This window comes from Petromyzon marinus, chromosome 51 (assembly GCF_048934315.1).
Source record: "Petromyzon marinus isolate PM22_M1 ecotype Great Lakes invasive population chromosome 51, UKy_Petmar_22M1.pri1.0, whole genome shotgun sequence".
Taxonomy (NCBI): domain Eukaryota; kingdom Metazoa; phylum Chordata; class Hyperoartia; order Petromyzontiformes; family Petromyzontidae; genus Petromyzon; species Petromyzon marinus.
The window spans coordinates 13,683,115-13,703,427 of record NC_133717.1 but is presented as its reverse complement, the minus strand read 5'-3'; the positions used below and the strand labels follow the sequence as shown (position 1 = coordinate 13,703,427).

The 20,313-nt window shown below is 50.8% G+C and overlaps 1 protein-coding gene across 6 annotated transcripts in view; it reads right to left on the bottom strand.

Moving 5' to 3' along the window:
- The window catches only part of LOC116953412 (uncharacterized), a 58,942-nt gene that overhangs the window by 9,466 nt on the left and 29,163 nt on the right, over positions 1-20,313 (bottom strand). For 4 of the 6 annotated variants that reach the window (XM_032973597.2, XM_032973596.2, XM_076075001.1 and 1 more), the window contains 11 exons: positions 15,556-15,676; positions 13,687-13,794; positions 11,014-11,127; positions 8,115-8,245; positions 7,577-7,704; positions 7,134-7,396; positions 4,777-4,903; positions 3,939-4,119; positions 2,867-2,971; positions 2,185-2,241; positions 1,534-1,621 (listed from right to left, as the gene is read on the bottom strand). In XM_032973597.2, the coding sequence (XP_032829488.2) occupies positions 1,534-1,621; positions 2,185-2,241; positions 2,867-2,971; positions 3,939-4,119; positions 4,777-4,903; positions 7,134-7,396; positions 7,577-7,704; positions 8,115-8,245; positions 11,014-11,127; positions 13,687-13,794; positions 15,556-15,676 (1,423 nt within the window). The remainder of the gene's footprint in view (positions 1-1,533; positions 1,622-2,184; positions 2,242-2,866; positions 2,972-3,938; positions 4,120-4,776; positions 4,904-7,133; positions 7,397-7,576; positions 7,705-8,114; positions 8,246-11,013; positions 11,128-13,686; positions 13,795-15,555; positions 15,677-20,313) is intronic. The other 2 variants (XM_032973598.2, XM_032973599.2) reach the window with 2 other exon arrangements.

Sequence of the window (20,313 nt, the reverse complement as noted above, 5' to 3'; positions counted from 1 at the left end):
CAAGTCGTGTGTCGGGTTCATTGCTGGCTGTTGGGATGGCCAAATATTTATCAACTCTTTGAGTTGGTGGTCTAAAAAACGACAAATTGGCCACACGCACAGTTCTTCTGAGCTGGTGGTCTGAACAAGGCAGAGAGCTTTTGTACATGCAATGCACCACACGTATGTGCATTGCATGTAGTTTAAGGGAACTGTTTTTAAACTATGTGCATTAGGGCGCCAGTCAAATTTCAAGTTTGTTATTTTTAAGGTCACAGTATCGAGGCACAAAAGAACAGGAGGGGATCCTAGGTGAGTGAATAGGTGAGTGAATAGTTGAGTGGGTAGGCGAGTGAGTAGGTGAGTAGCTTTGTGCCACTCAATACACAGAGTCACAGTATAGAGGCACAGATGCAGGGAAGAAGAGGGGATACTGAGCACCTTGTAGTCGACACAAACCCGAGGAGAATGACTCTCAGCTGTTGACTTTTACACAACGGTAACAGAGAGGAGGATGTAATCCCAGAAAATGTAAATGTAACTTTTACATACGCATCGTGAGTAGCACCCTAATGCGCATATAACATTGCGTCTGTCTGTTCCATTCCCAAGAGGACATTGGACACGCTATCTTAATTGCCTCCCGATAGTATCCAACATTGTGTAATACGCGACTAATTTAAACGCCGCCGCGCCATCGGCATCGCCACGAGAAGAAGAATCCATCCATTGGGATCTCTCGCAGAGCAACGCAGCCCCTCCTCCGTGCTAGAGAGCGGCCCGCAGAAGTGGAAGTCACAGAGCTACCTCCGAGATCCCCTTATTCAAGTGACATTCTGGTCCACACACAGTAAGCGGGGGAAGCACTTGGCCACTCCGCTCGCGCACGTGTGACAACTGTGCGTCAGTACAACAAATGAAACGCAGAAAGTAATTTAATGTGGTGGGGTTTTTTTGTGTGCAGTCATTGGTGAGTGATATTTTAACGTTTTCAAGTCCACTGATCGGGCCACTCATTTCTCTGTCTGTCCATCCAAGGGCTCCTTCACGTGTTTTTGTTTTATGAAAACCACAAAACCTCTACACCAATCGCTAGTACCAACACCAGGTTTATACAAGTTGGCTTAGGAGATATGTTAGTCAGCTTGTTATATTTTATGTATATATTGTAAAATATATATTTTTATGATAATACAGTCAGGTTATATGACAAAAAAGGTAACAAAGTGCTGTATACCTAAATATGTTTAATACAATGATCATGATGATGACGAAGTTAATAACAATGTTGTTGATAATGACAATGACATAGATGACGCGATGGTGGTGGAAATGCTAACGATGACGATGAGGCTGCCGCTATTATCGGTGCTACCGATGATGATGGCAGTGATGATAGTAGTGCTGTTTCTAATGATGATGCTGCTGATGACAGTCCTAGTATCTGTAAAGGGCATACTGACGTGCGAACGTGGTTGTGTGTGCATTGTGTTGGGCACGTGTGTGTGTGTGTGTAGGTATGCGTGTAGGCATTGTTATCCGTGTATGTTTAACCTTCTGTTTGTCCACTATCATCTTCCGAAATAAAATCCAGGCCCTTGTTCTGTGATTCTTCAACGGCAACGATGGGTTCCAGCACAGACTGCAATGAGAGGAAGCGTAACTATGCATGATAATTGCAAGAATCAGAACTCACCAATACACTCCAAACAACAACAACCGCCATTCGCCACTAAGTGGCGGTGACGTCACTACGGCGCTTGTGCCAGGCTATGTGTACCTTGAGGCCACGTGAAGTGTCAAAAGCTCGCTGGTAGGAGGTCACGAGACAGACCCAGGTGCCATGGGTTGACTGACTGAAGATGACTGGCAGATGCACCAACTGTGCCCCCTACTGTGTTTTGTTTTAGCTGCCTGGCGCTCTGCTCATTGCTGTGAGCATCTTTTCCCTGACCTCCGTTGCTGCTGGAGGGTGACTGCCTCTAACTGCCCAGTAGTAGCGTCCATCACGAGCCTCCTCCACAGAGGCCGATCTTGACACCGCTTGTACCACTCATTGGCAAGTCCACTCAGCTCCATATCCTCTTGTACCATGTCATTCCATTCACTCCAGTCACTCGCTCAGCCGCCTCCTGATCACCATTCTAATGCGACTACCACGTCAGTAGATGAATGTAGAAATCAATGCTGAAGAGAGAGTCTCACCTTCCCCACGTCCGCTTTGTACGGCTTGCGGGTCCTGCTCATGATTTGTTCCAAGCGCTGAAAACAGGAAACACAAGAAAACAGCCTTCGTACTCGGAGGAGTACTCCTTGCCACATCTGGGAGAACCCAGTTCCGATCTTGTCGACAACACGACAGCAGCAGCAGCAGCAGGAATAAAAAAAACCACAGCAGGTATTTGTTTACCAGGCCTGACTGCTGGTGAGACTCAGTTGCAACCCCATCCAGTGTGGTTTGCTGTTTAAACAAACGCAGTTAAACGTAAACTTGTTTTGTTTGTTTGTTGCCCAGAAGCCGCTCCCCGCTCACAATCTCGTCAAGCTCTTAGACGCCAAGCCAAGTCTGGCCTGCTTATACTGCTTGCATGGGATGACCACCACGAATAAAGCAGGTGGTATAGGCTGCTGCGGCGTTAAAAAGCAGCAAAACTCCACCATTACATTGATCCGTGCTCCAATGCCCACGTTCCCCGCGTTCATCAAACCCGCACTGACCACCGTGGTCAGGTATGGTCGCACATAGCTACCGTGGCCCGCAACGGCGCGGGAGGGGCCCTCATCCAGCAGTGCATTGGCACAACGGCCGCGCGTCTCCACCAGTGGCAACAGCCATCGAGGAGTGTGCAGGCGGTGCAACTGCACCGGGGAAGCCGCACGCGCACACCTTCTTCCTCTCCTGCCGCTCCTGCTCCTCCCGCTGGAAAACCTTCTCGCGCTCCTGACGCTGCCGCTCCGCCTCCTCCAGAGCCCGTGCCTCGGCCTCCTCTCTCTGCCACCGGCGAGGGCAGACGGTGGAGGGGTGCGGAGAGGAGGAAACGCGTTCGCGGCATCGGCCACAATCACCCCCCCCCTTCGTGCTGCCGTGGTGGCATGAGTACGCGAACGAATGAACCGACGAAACGAGCAGCCGTGCCCGAGCGGCACACGGTCGCTCGGCACCTGCCACGGCGGTGGGTCATCGATCTGCCAGCAGGGGGCAAAGGGCAGCTGGCGAGGCAGCACTCGGCTGCTGCTGCTGCTGCTGCTGCTTCTGCCGCCGCCTTTCACCGCCCGTCCGCTGGTTCCTCGCCGCGCCTCCGAGTCGTCCTCTCTCTCTTCGGGAGCGAGGAGCGAACACCGCGTGGCGGTGGCGGCGGCGGCGGCGGCGCATTACGAGTCGATGTCATCGTAACTTTTTTACGTACTCATTGTTTTTTTATTGTAACTCCACTTGAGCCCGCAACAAGGCACCAATCACAAAACAAGAAGGGGGGGGGGGTAGAACAAAAATTCCACGCTCAAGAGCCCGAGATCGGCGTGAGCGGGCTTAGCGAAGGGGGTTAAGTTGGGCTCCATGCCACGCCCAGGTGGGGAGGATCTCTAGCAGAGAGGTGAAAGTTTATATAACATACCTGTCAACCCATACGGTTTACCCGTATTCTTGTGCAGGAAAATTTAGTTTTCAGGTCCGTATGGCGTACAGCCGTTTCAATACGGGCAAAAAAATAAAAATTTGTTTGTGATGGGACTTTATAAGATGAACGTTGAGATTTATAAGGGTACGTGGTGACCAATGAGGTCTGAAATAGTCTGTAATAAGGTAGGCGCTGATAAGGGATTGACAGGTACGATATAGAAGCGGGGGGGAGTAAGGCGAAGGGTATCTAACATATAACAGGTGAAACGAGATCATCATGATTATTGTTATCACGATCATCGCCGGTGACGTCGGCGTAATCGCGGGGGCCGCGCCGTACCTGGCGCTGCAGGTCGACGAGCTTGTTGTGCTCGTCACGCTCGTGCTGCAGCCGCTCCACCACGGCGCGGGCCTCCCTCTCGGCCGCGTCCCTCGCTCGCTGCTCTTCCGCGCGGCGCGCCTCCTCCTCCCGCCGCAGCCGCTCCTCCGCCTTCCGGCGAGCCAGCTCCTCCTTCATGAGCCTGTGACGGTGATCGGTCAATGAGTCAATCAGTCGACCAGTCGATCGATCGATTAAGAAAACCAATCGGCCGCTCCTCAAGACTTCCGGGGAGCCGGCTCCTCTCTCATGGGCCTGCGACGGTGATCGATCAATTGATCGGTCAGTCAATCAACTCTCTGGTGAGCCGGCTTATCTCTCATGAGCCTGTGATTGTGATCAATCAATCAATTAGTCAATCAATAAGTCAATCCACTACTCGTACACCTTCTGGTGAGCCATCTCTTCTCTCATGAGCCAGCGATGGTGATGAATCGATCAATCACTCAATCAGTCGCTCCTCTCATGTGTGCCCATGTGTGCATGTGGAAAGCGACGATGGTGCAGTGGTTAGCGCGCTGCGTTACGAACCCGCTCATAACTAACATCGGTGACAAATATCTCAACCGGTTCCGGTCCTCCCCTCGGTCGATTCAGCATGAAATGAGTACCTGGTGCAAGTGCGTGAACATCAGCACTGCGGAGACAAAGCTGGCCGGGCGTGGTGATGGCCACCCACCCCGTCGTGTGCCGTGTTGCCCTTAATAGGGGCTCGCTAACAGCACTTGCCCCACCAGTGTGTTAAGGCGACACGGGGGATCTCGGTCTTTTTGTATCCGTGACAGCGAAGGATTCTTACCGCTCGTTCTCCTCTCTGACGCGACGCTCCACCTCTTCCCTCTCGCGCTGCTCCCGAGCCTGGCGTCTCTTCTCTCCCAGCAGCCTCGTGGCTTCCTCCGCATTACTGGTGCCAGCGCGGTTATCACCTACGCGCACACACGCACACCGCACAAAGTTCCCCCGTATAGCCTGAACAGACTGTTGGGGCAAGTGCTGTTAGCGAGCATCTATGAAGGCCGGCACGGCACACGAGGGGGTGGGTGGCCAGCATCACGCCCGACCGCCTTTGTCTCCCCGGTGACGATCTTTACACACTGCACCAGGTACTCATTTGAGGCTGAGTCGACCTAGGCGAGGCCCAGGATCGGTTCAGATCATCGTCACTGGTGTTGATCATCATCAGACCACACACATACACACACACCACACACACCATACACACCACACACACCACACACACCACACACACCACACACACCACACACACCACACAAACACAATGCACACGCGGTGAGCTGGTGGCCGGATGGGGCTAATAGGTCAGGGCATTGAACTGCCACGGTGAGCTCCTTGGTTAAAATCCAGATTTCAGCAGCCTGTCAAAGCAAAATGAAACTATTTCTTTATTTTTTTATTTTACCAGGTAAGGCCCACTGAGCTATATATCTCTTGGCTCTCACAAATGATAGCTCAATGAAGTGGATTATCATCACGTGGATATTTCTCGCAGCCAAATACTCTAAACATGTGTGCATTCTAAATGTGGCGGGAAAACCCGGAGGACCCAGAGAAAAATCCACGCAACCACGGGGAGAGAGAGACACGCAAACTCCAAATATAGAGCAGGCGTCAGGGTCGAGATCGAACCCACTAACTCCTGTATACCAGGAAAGGCAGTTAACATTTCCTAGCCACAACGACGATGCGGTCAAGACAATGACCGCACCAATTGTTGTACAACATAGGAAGTCAAGGTCCCAAAAGTCAACGACATTTTAAAAAGGAAGCATCGCTGGCGGCGCTCAAGTCCCCCGTTTACAGCCCCGGGCCAGCGGTAGAAACTTCTACATTCCTGTGGCGAAGGCGAGTCCATCCCTAAGGCAAGCGCTGATGACTTGCCAACAAGAACACAAAGGAGTATGCGCAATGTGGGAACATGCCCCTTGGATAAGATCATCTAAAGTCGGGGAATGGGACCGTTTTAATAGTGCGGAGTACACGGGAACTTTAATTCCAGGCGACGGTCAGTGGGTCACATGAACGCGGTGAAACTCCCTACCAGTCGGTGTCCGGGGAGCCATGATACGTTGGCTCGTCAGAAGGCGGCCCATCAAATGTGTTGTACTGCACACGTTCCACCCGAGCGGAACGGAGTTGTTTCCCACCTCGTGGGTTTCCTCCGGGCGCTCCAGTTTATCTCCCACATGTAAACAGTCTTATTGAACGACTGAAAACAAACTCGATATAGAGAGGACCGCAGAACTTGGCCAATTCGCTGGTGCCACAGCTCACCGCCTGGCTGCTGCTTCTGCCGCTCGTCCGTGGGTTCCTCCTCGTGCCACGCAAGCGAGCGGGAAACTGTGCGGCAGTAGCGGCGCATTTCAAGTTGACTTTTACTACGAAATATATTAAATGACAAGATAAACGCCACGGTGGCGAGATGTTAAAACTCCTGCGCCTGGTATGCAGGAGGTCGTAGGTTCGATCCTGACCCTGATGTCTGCTCACTGTATATTTGGAGTTTGCGTGTCTCTCTCTCTCCCTGTGGTGGCCGTGTGGATTTTTATCCGGGTCCTCCGATTTTTCCCTCCATATTTAGAATGAATGTGTGTTTTAAAGTAATTAGCTGCTGCTATAAATTTCTACATGATAAACCATTTCGTTGATCTATCATTTGTGGCCAGACCACTTTTGAAAAAGAGCCATATAGCTCAGTGGGCTTCACCCGGTAAAATAAAAATAGTTTCGTTTAGTCTATGGTTCTGTACATATCTCTATGGATCTCTATGTGTCTCTATGGGCCTCTATGTGTCTCTATGGGCCTCTATGTATCTCTATGTATCTCGATGGGTCTCTATGCGTCTCTATGCATCCGTGCTTTAGGTCATTTGGCTGCTGCTGTACATTTCCAAATGATAAGTCACTTCATTGAGCTATCATTTGTGATGATAGCTCATATAGCCACGTTGCTTTTGAAAAAGAGCTACATCGCTCAGTGTGGCCGTACCTGGTAAAATTAAAAAAAAGTTTCTAAACACCAGGAAAGGCAGCGTAAGGAGTGTTTACTGCCAAGACAGTGACCGCCTCTGTCAAGTAAATGCCGGCCACGGCTTGAGAGTCACCCCCCAGCGGGAAAAAAAAGTGTGACACCGTTACCGGCGTTCGCCTGTTCAGCCGGGGCCTCGGAGGCCTCCTTGTCCTTGGATTTGGCTCCGCGCGGCAGCTTCTTCTCGGGAGTGCCGGGCGACTTTACATCTCCCGGCGTGGCCGCCCGCTCCTTCGTCCGCTCGCCCGATCGCCGCGCCTGCCGCGGGTTGCCGGGCGACGGCGGACGATGGCGAGAGGGCGACTGGGGGGTCGCGTTGCCAGGGGACGTCCTGCGGCGTCGCGCGGGAGACGACTTCGCCGGAGAGGGCAGCCTGCGGAACAAGCGCAACCGTAGCCCCGCCGTTTGGCCGCGTGCCCACGTGCCCGCGTGTGTAAACAACGCTCAGAGCGCCGGCGTTCGCCCGACTCTCGTTTAGCCCTAACGCGTTTTTGTCGCGTGCCGTGCGTGCGCCCTCCGCGGCGGTAGATCACGGGGCACCGCGCCGCCGTACCTAGCCATGCCGCCTGCAGGCGAGGTCGGGGTTTTGTCGTTGGCCTCGGTGGCCGGGGAAGGGGAGCGCTTTGAGTGCGCCGCTTCACGCCTCATGGCCGGCAGGGTCTCCTGACTCCTAGAGCTCGTCTGCGAAAACACGTGGCAAGAAAGTCGTCGTCATCATCAGCGGCATCAGCAGCAGTAGCATGGGCATCGGCATCATTATCATCAGCAGCAGCATGAGCAATGGCATCATCAACAGCACCATTAACATCCGAGTTGTGATTATCGTCGGAATTAAAACAGGTTTAATAAAGGATAAACCACTGGCTGGCTGCAGGGTGACATCTCGTCCAAAAATTATGCATTGGCTGTTAAGGGGTTAATCTTAAAGCTGGTGTGTACGTACGTGGGGGGTATGCATGTGGTGTGTACGTACGTGGGGGGGAGGGGGGGTACGTATGTGGTGTGTACGAACGCAGGGGGGAGGGGGGGGTACGTATGTGGTGCGTACGTACGCGGGGGGAGTACGTATGTGGTGCGTACGTATGAGCCACCTCTAAGTCCTGGCTAGAGCCATTGTCTGAAGAGTCCTTGCTCAGTCTGTCTCCACTCCGGCTCCGCAGGGGGCGGTTCGGAGGAATAACCGGGCCTCCCGAAGACCCAACACGACCTCCGGAAGCCAGCCCTAAGCAAGGGAAGACAGACAAATTTAGAGATGAACAAAAGAGCAGAATATTTTTTTTTTTAAATCAAGCGGAGAGGTAGAAATCTACTGAGAGACGCAGACACAAAGACAGATACAGATAGATGATTGGACAAAGGGGCAATAGATAAGAGACACACTGAGAGATGAATAAACAGACAAGACAGTGGAAAAATGTATAGATGGACAGACATAATAACAGGTGGACAGAGAGAGAGAGAGTAACACACGAATGGATAGACAGTGGAAAGTCAGACAATGACAGCACAGATGTATAGATCGATGAGACAGATACAAATAGACCAGATGAGAAAACCAGATCCACAGGTAGATGGACAGGCAGACAGATGGGTTAATGGAGAGGCAGAGAGATGGAGAGGCAGGTACAATGTACTCGAGAGGTACAATGTACAAATAGATGGACAGAGAGAAAGCTGGGCAGACAGATGAACAGAACAAAAGCAGATGGATGTGAAACCAGATAACATTACAGCGCAACAGACAGAAGACAGATTGACATACATACAGACGGACAGAGAAACTAATAGACGAAGACAGAAAGAAGCACAGATGAACAAATAGACAGACTGGCAGTTAATAAAGAAACGTTAAAAGCACGATAAAAACATGGCAATGACTACACTTAATTGTAAGTGAAACGGTTAATTGTAAGTGAAATGGTTAATTGTAAGTGAAAAATGCAATTCGATTTCAGAGCAAGAGGATGCAGCTTATCAGGACACGTAAAACTATTCCAAAACTTCGATTTAAAGCTTTCGTGACTGCAAGGATTCATCTTCTTTGGTTCTTTCGGTAAAGTCACGTAGAATGAGAATAAAATAATAATGTTGTGGCCGAAACGTCGTGAGAATTTTATTGTTAGTGTTATTTCATTAATTTATTATTTTATTCTCATTCTACGTGACTTTACCGAAAGAACCAAAGAAGACTATTCCAAAATATACTGATGCATCACGAGACCGCTTGATAAATAAAGCCTTCAGCCTAAGGCGAGATGCAAATAAAGTCGGGTCGGAAAGTGTAAAAAAAAAAGGTAAAATCCCTTCCCCCTGCCTGCTCTGATGAGTCCGGTGTGCCTGACACCGACGATGAAACTGGTCGTACCGTCCAAAATGTCAGCATGTTGCAGTGTTATGATGTGAGGGAGGACGTGGAATACAAATATTGAATATATAAAAAAATATTTTATATATTAAATATTTTATATACAAAAGAAATATCGGCCAAGTGGTTGTTGAGGGCCAACTTTCGTATTGCAAAGACAAAGTGAACTAATAAATAAAAAAACACGAACGACGCTTGGCTAAATGTGACCGTGGAATTGCGATAGTGGCAACTTAATCATATATTTCACAGCCCCCTTCTGTCGATCGACTCCACTGCTGGATGAAGGCGTCCCCACATACTTTGTCTCTCATGGAGGTTGTTTAACCGTACACCGGTTCTAACATCGCTTTGTCACTGGTGTCAGCCGTTGGCAGGAATCGAACTCTGTTCGTCGGGTTCGTAGCGCAGTGTGAGAACCGCAGCACCACTGTTCCGTAACAAACCGACATCCTATATTTGTGGCAAAAAGGTCTCTACCCAGGGCCTCACTGTCCCTCACACGGCCATTATTATCAATAAGAGGTTTATTGGGTTAGATCGCGTTAATATATAAACGTGTCGTTAAACCCGCCACCACCACGATACAGCCAATTAGTAAGGTTTGTCACGCAAACAAAACGTGCCAATTCGTTACTAGTACAGAACACACCGGTATGTTGGAGAGAAAACCCACTACCACATTTACAATCCGAGTGTCGTGACGTTTCGCCAGTAAGTAAAACAACCAGCATCATCAGACGACAGCAAGCGTTGTAGAGAAATCCTATTCCTGTTTCGGTTTTAAATAGACGGGGGATAAATGTGGAGTCGTTACTTGTGAGCCGATCAGGTGAGAAGACCAGAGGGGGATGGGGGAGGGTTAATGTATTCATATGAATTACAATGGATATCTATCATTCGGTTTAACGACACATTTATATTTACGCGTTTTTAACCCCCCAAAAAACCTCTATTATGGATAATATTGGTCGCGTAAGCCTGCTACTATGTGTTAAACGACTGTTATTACAAATCGGAACAATGGGGACACCCAGCCTCGGAACTCGTTAAACCCAAACACAGATGTTCTGTCTTACTGTCCTTTACAAAGCCATTCGGAAACCCACTGAAAACAAAAACACTCAGACCCAGGGTTCAATCCAAGGACCTTTTTTTCTCTCTGGCTCAGTGTCTTTCAACATAGGCATTGTGAAACCACTGGGAAAATAGAGCACCCACTCAGACTCAGGGCTCAAACCCAGGATCTCAAATGTGCTGGCTCAGTGGCTATGATGTGGCCCTTATGGTCCCGCCTGAGATAGACGATTGGCGGGCGTTGTGGGCTGGACCACGAGTTGAACCGCTCTGCTCTCACGCTTTCGCCACACGCACTACCGCGTGCATCTTTGAGATGTCCGCAGAGTACGACATCTTCGTGGTGTTGAGTGACGTCCGCAGTAGTTTCATGGGCAAAGCTTGAGAGAAAAAAAATTGAAACTCACTCAACACGTGGCCTAACCTGGAAGGCCACGCTTGGGACTGCGAGTGGCTGGCTTCGTGAACACAGACACCCGGCCACTTTCAAGTCAACGGGCTCTTTCAGTGTTATTTTCTTGCCATGATGAATATCTCCATAGCTTTACCGGTCAGGGAGAGGACGGCACAGCTCCGGCTGCGCGCTAAAGATGAACGCGTTGGGGCCATCAACCGACTAACAACATTAAGGTCGGAAGGCCGGCGTTCAAACGAAGATGGTGCTAAACCCACGCACGTACACGCGCACACACACACACCATACGCGCACACACACACACACCATACGCGCACGCACACAAAAGAAACCAAAACAAGCATGAGATGGAACAAGATGGATTGTCATTTGGCTGCGTGCACAATTACAAAGAGCAAGAGAGTTTTGTTCGAAACAAAAACACAGCCGGTGCGAGCGTTTGAAAAGTCGGTGGGCCCGACACGAGAGCGGCACGACAGCACAGGGCGAAGGCTAATCGCGAGCACGTGGCATTTAAGTGGGTTTGCCGAATGTCACAAGAATGAGATCGACAGCATCATCATCGCCGTCGTCATCATCATCAGCCATTGGCAATCAGATGCTGTGATGAAGGCGTCCCCCCCGAAGCCGCCGCCAAAGATGAATCGGACATAAGGTATATATATATTTTTTGTTACAGGCCATTAAAATGGTCTGGCTCTGCGCGCTAAAACGTACAAATTACAGAATTTAAAAAAAGTTTTCAATGGGAGATAGTCAGACCCGGCTCGCGGCGTGCACCTCCCAAATGTCTCCGCAGAAAGAGGATCGCTTGCCGAGAGGGAAGGACTTTTTCTCATGAGGATGAAACGATGCGCACGACGAAAACGAAACCGATGGTTACTTAAACGACCCGAGTGATGATTGCGTTGTGAAAGAGGGGTTTGACGAGTAGATTGGAACTGTGATGATGACGATGATGATGGACCATGCGGATTGCACTTTCAAGGGGACCGTGTAGAGAAACAATGCAGCGTCGTTGAGGCCACTCGCCGCTCTCTGTGTGAGGACACCGACTTCTCCAGCAACCCTTTGTATTAACACTGACGAGTGCACACAGCCAAACACTAACAAGCATGTAACATGATGTCAAGCAATGCAATGGATTGTAAATAACTTTTAAATTATGTTGAACAGAAATAGACGGAAAATGCAGAATGAGGAGTGTTGTCGCGGAAAATAAATGCAGACACAACAGCAACGCACGCGCAATTAACTGTATTTTTTGCCGCATGAAATGTGCATTCGGAAATCATACTGAGCCCTAATGCCATTTATCTACATCTGTGAATCAGCTCAAGTCACGTGACTTCTGTGCGTGGCCGCCCCAACTCCGAACCCATTGCCTCTGCCTCGCCGCCCGCTGTGAAAAGAGACGGTTGCTCTGTGCGGCTCCCTCTGCTACTGGCTCCTACCCTCTCCCTACCTCCCCCTCTCACCGTCACCATCTCATCCCCGACATCTATGGGGTGCCGCGATGGCGGGATAGTTACTCCCTCGCCTGGAATGCAGGAGGGCGTGGGTTCGATCGCCACCATGACGCCTGTTGCATATTTGGGAGTTTGCACGTCTCTCTCCACGTGGTCGCGCAGTTTTTTCTGCGGGTCCTCCGGTTTTTCCATCCACATTTAGAATCAACATCGCGCGTTTAGAGTATTTGGCTACTGCTATTAATTTCCACACGATAAGCCACTTTGTTGAGCTACCATTTGTGATATCCGGGTCACTTCTGAAAAAGAGCGACATAGCTCAGTGGGGCCTTACCTGGTAAAATAAAAATAGTTTCGTTTAGTTTCAGTTTAGATCTTGGCGTCATTCATTCTCACCCTCTCTCCTGCTTGCCCAAAGATCCTTCTCCCCTTGAGACCGTGCCCGACTTACCTTCCTGCGGTGTGCCACGGGTGAAAGCTTTCGCAACAATAACGTGACGTGCTGTACGGCTCTCCGATGCGTTTGCAGATTTGCTCCGCGTACTGTCCTAAAATCCGGTTCTTGCAGAAGCTCCCGGGGGCTCGCAAAGCGTGAACTTTCCGTTGCCATCCAGAACAACGCGCGGGCACAACCCGAAAACACGTTGGAAATAATATCGATGATGATGATGTTAATGCCATTTACCCAGGTATTGCCTCAGTGTCCTAAGACCTTTAGAGGGAGGATTGCGTAATTGGGGCGTTCAGCCATTTCCATTCATGAGAGTTTGGCTTAATGTGGGAGGAAACCGGGGAACCTGGAGAAACCCCAAGCATTCGAGAGGGTAACAATCAAAATCTCCATAAAGATAGATTTAAGAATCCATTTCTGTATTGCCACTACCTTACAGTCTACAACGCCTGGCAATCCCAGGCAGTCTACCTTCCAAGTGAGCATCTGAGATCTGACAGGATCAGGCACATGCAGGGCGAGTTGGTCTCCAGCTGGGATGATTAGTCGATTAACTAACTTTATTGTAGCCGATACCTTGGGTCTCAAAAAAAAATTATGATCATTGGACACCCATCCACCTGACGGCGGGAAACCCCCCCTGACAAGCCACAACCAGCCTGACAACACGGGCTGATGACACTCATGACATCGTAAAGCACTGCCAATCACCTCCTGTCCAGCGGCACATGCGGGGACAAGATGACAAAAATAAGCTAAACTTTTTGTTCCACAACTATCTCTTTGTTATCTGATTAGTCGAGCAAAGCCACATGATAATGTGCAGAGCAACTGGTTACCTAAATAATCGGATTACATAATCCCAGCCCTGGTTTGGTCAAATCACCTCTGTCAGGTGACCCACAGATGCCTGCGGAAGAGGCTGAGAATCTTCTGTTGATGAAAGAATCCCCGGGCTTAGGTTGGCTCATGTTTGAGGCCAGGGATCTCCCTCCTGCAAGACAACGAGAATACAACTTGGACTGACCGAGCGACTCTAAAACCAGCGTCCCAACGCCTGGGGTCGGCACATCCTAAACGCATTTTTCGTAGGTTCAAGGCGCAGGCTCCATTGCGATTCTATTCTCCCGACGTGGCAGCATAGAGCGGTGCTGCCACAGTTAGTCCATCAGCAGGCCACGGGCGACAGAGTAAAGTCTGGGGACTCCTCCTTCTGAGACGTATGGACAGCGTGGAAGAGTAGACCAAACACCTTCTAGAAGGGGCTCTTCAGATCTCCCGGGCACCTTCCACCAGCAGTGGCGTGAGCTAATGAAGGGTTGCCCCCTTCATCTATGCAATGTGTATATATAAAATGCTTTAATGGGGCACAGATCATTCAATGGATGAGCACAATAACAACAATGATGTCAAGTCAAAGTCAAGTACCGCCCGCCCCCCCCCCCCATTCGAACTGGTGAGCATGGTGCGACACCCATCAGTTTGCAAACTGTAACCCAGCGGCGGCGGAAATTCCATATTCAACCGTGGTGGCCAGTCTCTCAATCGGATAACCACTACCGTGTAATAACGAAAACTATTTTTTTAAAGTTAACTCCGCAGATTATCAATCCGCCAGCAGATGAGGGCCTCTCTCACAGGATGCCATGTCAGCCACAGGGGGCCTGTATGCCCGCACTGCGCATCGCCTGGGCAGTGCGGGTTGTTGGAGGGGAGCGAGGAGGCGAAGACCGGTCCCGATATTACGAGCCACTGATGTCAGTCGTGGCCGGGAATAAATACTCGGGTCGCCGGGTTCGCAGCGGGTTAACTACCGCACCAGCGCGTCACCCCGCTAATCACTCGTGATCGCGCATTATACACAAAACACATTTGCGAACGTCCTTACCTTTTTTGTTCTGCAGGGCCGCAGAATTTAGACGCAAACACTGGACCCTAAGATCCATTACGATTCCTCTCCGAAGCAAAATTTACAGAGCACGTAAATAAATGAAACGCAAAAAACTTGGGCGTTTTGGAGTTGAACCGCTGGTGAGTATAGCACAACTGGCCCGACTGCGGAAGAAACTGTGACAACAACAAAAAAAACTAAAAAACGTTCCTGAAACTCCGTGAGCCGCGCCTATTTCGGAATTAGCCACAAAAATGTGACCCAAACTGTGAATTCGCAGGCACACAACAGCCTGGTGGCAGTGGCGACACGTTTAGCGAGCACTAGGGGGGAGGGGGGGCGTTTGACGATTGTGTATTCCATCACAAACAAGAAGAGACTTGGCCAAGCAAGGGCAAATGTCGCATACCCGCGGAAACACGTGTGTTGTCGTGATGCGTCGGCCACAAGGCTGGTACCGAGACAATTTAACACGCGAGTACGCTGTTACGTAGCTTTGCTATTCATCAGGGCTGGCCGCGAGATGGCGATACTACGACACGTGATGAAAGTGGCACTGCAAGATGCCTCTGCAGTGGGAAATGCCGGCCGGAGATGAGAAAAGACGGTAACAGTTTGCTCTCCACATTTTCGGACACGGGCCAAACACAGGATTACTGTCCTTCCGGTGAGTGGTGCGAAACGTCGGACGTCACGCCGCACGCCGCACGACACAACCCGAAAACGCGTCGGGGGAGAGGGCCGTACGCGCACGTGAGGAATCGTAACGCAAGCGATTCGTACAAACGGCACGTGACCATGCACGGGGGGACACGGAGACACGCATCGGACCTGTGAACAGGTGAGTGGCCGCTGTAAGCTCACCTTCTTGCACGGGTGAGTTAGGAGAGGCGGCCACGGAGCTGCTCCCTCCCCAGGACCAGCGTTTGCGCCGTGTGTCCAAACTTCCGCGTCTCTCCAATGACCGCTGGATGATCGGCTGCACCTGCCCATCGAGTGGGGGGGGGGGTAAGAGTGGCAAAAGTAGAGGTGACCCAGGTGGCTCAGGAGGAAAATGCCGTGTCAGAGACACCGAGCCGCCACCACTGAGACCCTGCGCAACAGCCACCTGTGACTGAACCGGGTTCCTGAATGCGAGCGAGTCTTTGGCCTCAGCCCGGACGCCACCTGTGACTGAACCGGGTTCCTGGACGCGAGCGAGTCTTTGGCTTCAGCCTGGACGCCACCTGTGACTGAACCGGGTTCCTGAACGTGAGCGAGTCTTTGGCCTCAGCCTGGACGCCACCTGTGATTTAACCGGGTTCCTGAACGTGAGCGAGTCTTTGGCCTCAGCCTCGGCGCCACCTGTGACTGAACCGGTTTCCTGAATGTGAGCGAGTCTTTGGCCTCAGCCTGGACGCCACCTGTGACTGAACCGGGTTCATGAATGTGAGCGAGTCTTTGGCCTCAGCCTGGACGCCACCTGTGACTGAACCGGGTTCCTGAATGCGAGCGAGTCTTTGGCCTCAGCCTGGACGCCACCTGTGATTTAACCGGGTTCCTGAACGTGAGCGAGTCTTTGGCCTCAGCCTGGACGCCACCTGTGACTGAACCGGGTTCCTGAATGTGAGCGAGTCTTTGGCCTCAGCCTGGACACCAACGACTGCACAAAACAAAAACAATATTACATTTCATTTTAGCACCGAGTCGGCACGGCTGAGATAGCCGAGTTTGAATTTGGGTTCCAGCTGCCCGTTATTAATCCATCTTGCCAAGTGGAGCGAGCTGATGTACGTTTTGTTGAACTTCTTTCCCACTGTACGTAGCCAAACCTTGATATTCGGGGGATTGATAGTCTCATCTTTGTCATCAATGACTGTACAAATACCCCCAATCAGGTTCATTTTGGAAATCTGGTGCTCACTTAATTTAGCTGCAATAGATTTATTTTGACTGTCATAAGACAGGACACTCTTTACGGGGGATATGAGCGGTGCACCCCCCTTGTGTGGATGAGAGGCAGGTCACGTTCCTTCAGACAGTATTACATTTACGTTTTTCACTTCATTGGGCAAAATATCCAGCTCTCAGATCTAAGAAATATAAATATATTTGACTTTCGAAAAGACAAACACCCTTTCAAGTGGGGGAGGTGTATGAAAAACTCCAGTTCGCCTCGCACTGAGAGTTCACAGAGAAGCAGTTCTGAGATGTGGGTATGCGTGGATACTCTGTGATATAAAATTATTACGGGAGTGGCCACACATCCGGAGCCTATGAGCGAGCCACGGACTAAAATCTCCGCGTGGCAGAGAGCCACAAGTCACACGGAGATCATGCCACCTTCCACGCTCAGGCTGCTTTGGCTGTGGAGTTTAGAAATATGTGGAAGCAACCCTCCCCCCCACCCCCCACAAGCAACACTCGTGTCTGGCTCCAACGCCAGAAGGCGAGCGCCCCGGGCCCACTCCCGCGTCCGCGGAATAATTCCCGCTTTGTAATCAAGTTGCGTCGAAAGGTGCGCGCACGGGGGAGATGACGCACGCTTGGAACTGCATTGAGAAGCAGAATGAGGGAGCATGTGGGAATTGAGAACGCGCGCAGGTGAACGGCACTCAAACCGAGAGGAAGAGTAAGTTGGTTTGGGAAGGACGCGCGACAATCAGGGACGGCGTCCGATGGTTTAGAATAACAACGGAGTGGCAGCCGAGGGACGGAGTGCGCGTAAGTACGAACGTCCGTCCACCGATGAGATGGGAGTGACAATATCGGCTGATGTGCAGGATCGGGAGAGGTGGCAGTGGCCTGAGGAGGGCTTCATCCAGCAGTGGATTGACAAAGGGCTGTAAATTATTATCTGTAGTTTATATTAAATTGAATTGTTTGCATGGTTGTATATTATATACACTGTGACCCAAGTGGCATGGGGAGACTGCCATCCATGTTTTAAATGTGTACAATCCAGTATAGACTAAAGTATTAATTAATTAATGGGCTAACGTTTGTGTGAATACATGAATTAATGATTTGAGTGAATAAAACGAGGAGGGTATGAATGAGTGATGAGACAAGAAATAAATTAATTCATGAATGGGTGGGACCCCAAAAGAACCCCATTGTCCACGTGTTTTTTTTTTACAAACGCAAGCATGCGGAATTTAAAGACGATCTTTGTTCGCTATGATTTGTAGGGTGACCGTGTAAAGCTCTGCACACTGGGCACTGTGTTACCCAACAACACCCAGGGACTTCGCTGCCAGGCCAAGACTCTGCACACAGGGCTTCCTCCAATGAGAAGCTATTGTCAACAAAAGCACTCAAAAGTCAAAGTAGAACACAACAATAATAATAAGTGTTTATTTACCCACAGTCAGACCGGGTGGCTCAGCAGTCAAGCAAGTTCACATCCTGGTTGTGGAGGGGGGGGGGGATTGATTCAGCCCGTCATCCATCTGGGGTCGATTACAATAGGTACCACTTTGTGGGCAAGTCAACGGTGGTTGTCGTACGGACAAACTCGCTCCTGCAATAGGAATGTGGAATTTACACGACTGGCTCAGGGCTGTGGAAATGCAATGAGCGCCGACGCCTCAACGCTCGTTAGAATGAGAAATAAATCGGGACCACTGACACCGATGTTACCAGGAAACATGAAACTTTGCAAATTCCTCTTAAAGGAGAGATGTGCGTGTGACTAATAAAAAAATATAAGGATCCGGAGGAAACCCACCGTGCATGAGAGGGGCTAACACCCAAACACTTCGCACAGGTGAGTTCACAGGCCCACTTGCCGTACTGCCATCACGTGGCCACATCGCAGCCTTGCAGCTTTTGGAGTTTCAATCCCCCCGTGGGTCCACCAACCCTTGCCGACATAGAGCGCTTTGCGATGCAGCGGATTTGTCAATAATTACGGGTAACAAAACAAGGTCCAACGGTGACAAGAAATGGGACTGCTGTAAAATTCAAGGTGACGATGTAAAAGGAAAAAAACCACTCGAACATGAGAAAGCAACACAATGTAAGCACAATGAATGACACGATCCAAGTGCTTTTTGCAAAAAAATATTTTGAATAATTACCCCACCAAGGCCGACCGCCCACGCGATTCACAATAATAACATCAACAAGCCGGGGCCACAACCTCGAGCGGCCAGTCCAAACCACCGCGCTCAACTTGGTCCATGCCTGCAAGGCGCTTTTGCACCGCATCTCGAGCGAGTAGTTTGCACAAAACGCGGGAACGTAACCGGGCGCATTCACGATCGCGCCGAACGATCAGCGTTCGCAAATGTGCACGCGGTGCCGCAAGTCAATCGCGCCCAATGGTGGAAGCCATCCAATGCCTTTGAATTTGTCTGCGGGTTTTTTTTTTGTTTAAAGGAGGCAAAGGAGCAGCCCTGCAATTGCTCACTCAAGTGGTATTTGGGGCCTGCTCTTCCAAGCCGGCCAGGCGTCTTCGAAGGGATACGCGTGCACCCACACCTCACCCCACCACACTCCAACCTGCCCATCGACGAGCTCTGGTGGACCCATGTATACTGCTGGGTGGACAGAGACGGGGGTGGGGGAATTTAAGAAACTCAACAGTTGTTTAAAATGCCGTGCCGGGAGAACGAATCGAACGAGCCACGTCCAGGTTTGCAAGTCCGGCGTACCGACCACTACGCCACGGGCATCACTCGGTTCGGTTAAAAATCACTGCCCGCTTCCCGGCTATGAATCGAGCGTTCTTGTTGTGCGCGAGCATCTCATCCCATCGCCCAACAAATATACACGGCACGCTGCACAAGTCTCATTTTGTCCGTCCGAGCGGACGGTGAATGTACGGTGTAATTGTGTGTGTGTGTGCAAGTCGCAGCCAGAACCCTGGCACACCCCACCCCCGTGCATGCTGTCAAACACCCACTCTGTCTCATCTCATCGCCCAACAAATATACACGGCACGCTGCACAAGTCTCATTTTGTCCGTCCGAGCGGACGGTGAATGTACGGTGTAATTGTGTGTGTGTGTGCAAGTCGCAGCCAGAACCCTGGCACACCCCACCCCCGTGCATGCTGTCAAACACCCACTCTGTCTCATCTCATCGCCCAACAAATATACACTGCACGCTGCACAAGTCTCATTTTGTCCGTCCGAGCGGACGGTGAATGTACGGTGTAATTGTGTGTGTGTGTGCAAGTCGCAGCCAGAAACCTGGCACACCCCACCCCCGTGCATGCTGTCAAACACCCACTCTGTTTGTGCCACGGCGCGGGGGACGTTATTGAGCTGGTGTACGTTTCGAGACGTCGTTAGCCACGGCATTAACCGTGCGCTCGCGCGGGCTCACGTACAAAGGCGCGCGTGGCACCAACGTAAAAGGCCTTTTGTCAATCCGACACTGGATAAGAGAGTGCCCCCCCCCCCCCCCACCAAGCCATGTGGGTCGTGGGGGTTGTTTGACCATACTTCACCATGCTGGTCAGTGCGGGTTGCTGTCATCATTTTCCAACCCCCTTTCAATTAAGAACACAGCAAAACAAGGTAATTTGGGGCACAGCTGGTGGTAGGCTTGTCCACGTTACCATGTCCGAGGATGAGAGCGGGACCGACATTCTCAAAACGCAACAGAGATGTGGGTCAAGCAACACCTCCGCTAC